The sequence below is a fragment of the Temnothorax curvispinosus genome, unplaced genomic scaffold (assembly GCF_003070985.1).
Source record: "Temnothorax curvispinosus isolate PA1 unplaced genomic scaffold, ASM307098v1 QBEX01016064.1, whole genome shotgun sequence".
Taxonomy (NCBI): Eukaryota; Metazoa; Arthropoda; class Insecta; order Hymenoptera; family Formicidae; genus Temnothorax; species Temnothorax curvispinosus.
The window spans coordinates 3237-5620 of record NW_020225844.1 but is presented as its reverse complement, the minus strand read 5'-3'; the positions used below and the strand labels follow the sequence as shown (position 1 = coordinate 5620).

At 51.0% G+C, this 2384-nt stretch overlaps 1 protein-coding gene across 1 annotated transcript; it reads left to right on the top strand.

Annotated features, from left to right (window-relative positions):
• The first annotated feature begins 1408 nt into the window (after positions 1-1408).
• Positions 1409-2035, top strand: LOC112466347. Its single transcript, XM_025034407.1, has one exon. It carries the CDS (start codon positions 1409-1411, stop codon positions 2033-2035), a length of 627 nt encoding a protein of 208 aa, XP_024890175.1.
• The last annotated feature ends 349 nt before the right edge of the window (positions 2036-2384 follow it).

Sequence of the window (2384 nt, the reverse complement as noted above, 5' to 3'; positions counted from 1 at the left end):
CTATTTCCCCTCCCGCGCTATCCTTACCCCCCTTGTCCATAGTAGCAATTTACGCTCCGTCTATCTTATCCTAGGTCTATGGTTAGATCTCGTATATAATAATCAGTTATAATGCAATCGTCATCTTGCTCCATTTCTGGAATAGCAAAAGTGGTAGTGCTTTCGATAACACTTTCCACTTTTATGTCCTTTTTTCTAGCCGCTTCTTGCGCTTCGATGACATACTGAGGTTCCCGAATAGGCATATTGCTTGCTGCTCTACTATCTATTATTTCAAGAACCAAGCAGTCTTCGTAGAATCGTTTAAACAGTGGTAACATTTTTGTTTCCCAAAATCTGTCATCACGCTCGACAATCGTGTACTTTAATCCAAGGGGTGTCCACACAACAAAAATGCAATACTTTCTTTGCGTTATGTGGAGTTGTCCCTGTACTTGGAAATAGTACGCGTGTCTTTGATTCATTCGAGTGTCATCGGTTTTATCAAATATTCTATGAATATCAGAAATCTTTTTGAGCATTGCATCGATGGGATGTACATGCCGCGCCGCATAAGGACATTTAATCTCAACGATAGTATCGTCTCCAACAATGTCGTCAGGCATCGCGGCAAGATATGGGATTGTTTCATCTATAAATATACCACAACTAGAAATTTCTATCCCTAATTCCATCTGCAATTGCTCTCGTGCCATCATCTCTTATTCTTTACCCCACTCGACAGCCGCAGTAGTCAATCGAGTAGGATAAAGAATTGCTTTTACAAGATTTTGGCACAAAGTTGTTTCTTTTCTGCACAAACTTTTCCAAAATTTGAAGCAGTGAGAAGACTTCGCCGTATGTTGTGCCACTCCGGGTTTGCATGCTGATCCCGTGTAGCACATTCTAATATAGCACGATTATGTTGTTGCTTTAATAACATTTCAAAATGATAACGTCTCAGCTGTTCGTACATATTATCTTGGATATTTGGCCGTTCTGCATTAGGTCCATAATCTTTGTACGGTTTTCAAGAGGGCAAATCTACCGTTAACGCTATTCTGCGTAACAGAGCCATCTCGGGGGCCGCGATGGAGGCCGGCAGGGTACTGCTGAGCATTGGCTTTGATGTGGCCAATGCATTTAATTCCCTGCCGTGGCCAATAATACGGGCAGCGCTGCTGTATCACGGCGTTCCCCCGTATTTAATAGCCGTATTGTACGACTATTTCCGGGACAGGCGATTGGCCTATACGGACTGGGACGGTAACAGGGTCCGGCTGGTCGTGAGAGGGGTTCCGCAGGGGTCGGTCCTAGGGCCGCTCCTGTGGAACCTCGGGTATGACTATGTTCTCCGGGTCGCCCTCCTCCCGGGATGTTGGTTAAACTGCTTCGCAGATGACACATTCCTGGGAGTAGAAGGTGACACATGGAGGGAGGCCATAGTCAAAAGGCGAATGTCGCGGTGGTGGCTGTGGTGGCCGCAATAAAGGAGGTGGGCCTCAAGATGGCTCCCCAGAAGACGCAAGCCGTCTTCTTTTACGAGAAGTCTATGGGGAGACCGCCAAAGGCCCACATCATGGTGGAGGGCACCCGTGTCTCCGTGGGGGCAAGCATGAAGTTGCTTGGCCTCTGGCTGGATGGCTCCTGGAGCTTCGGCGAGCACTTTGCTCGCCTGCTTCCCAGAGCCAAGGGAGTGGCAAATAGCCTGGCAAGGCTAATGCCAAATCTGGGAGGGGCGAGCGGTCGTGCTCGCCGACTCTACGCCGCGACGGTGCACGCCGTGACATTGTACGGCGCCCCGGTTTGGGCGCCGGTGGTAGAGGGCTTGCGCTGCATAAAGGCAAAGCTTCGCCAAGTGCAGCGGTCAATAGCCCTCCGGATGTTTGCGTATTGCACCGTCTCGCATGCGGCGGCGACAGCCCTGACAGGACTCCCCCCGCTGGAGCTTGCAGCTCATCAATACGCCGAGATACATCGGCGTATCAAAGAGCTGCAGGACCAATCCTGCCCAGGGCACGTCGAGCGATCAGGCTCCAGGAAAGGACGGTCATGATCCGGCGCTGGCAGGAGTATTTGGCCAACGCTGAGTTTGGGCAGAGGACCGTCGACGCCAACCGGTCCTGCCTAGCCGAATGGCTGGACAGTCAGAGGTACGGAGTGTCATATCATGCGGTGCAGGTGTTAATGCAGGGGCATAGATGCTTTGGAGTTTACCTGCACCGCATTGGGAAAGAGGCCACCACAAGATGTCACCACTGCGACGAGGAGAGGGACACGGCGCAGCATACGCTGCAATACTGCCCTGCTTGGGCAGAGCGCGCCGTGTCCTAACTGATAAGATAGGGCAGGATCTCTCCCTTCCGGCAGTTGTGGCGGCAATTGTCGGAAGGGAGGAGAATTGG

Excerpts from the sequence above, each read along its gene's own strand:
- LOC112466347 (XM_025034407.1), top strand. The coding sequence starts at position 1,409 with ATGGAGGGAGGCCATAGTCAAAAGGCGAATGTCGCGGTGGTGGCTGTG.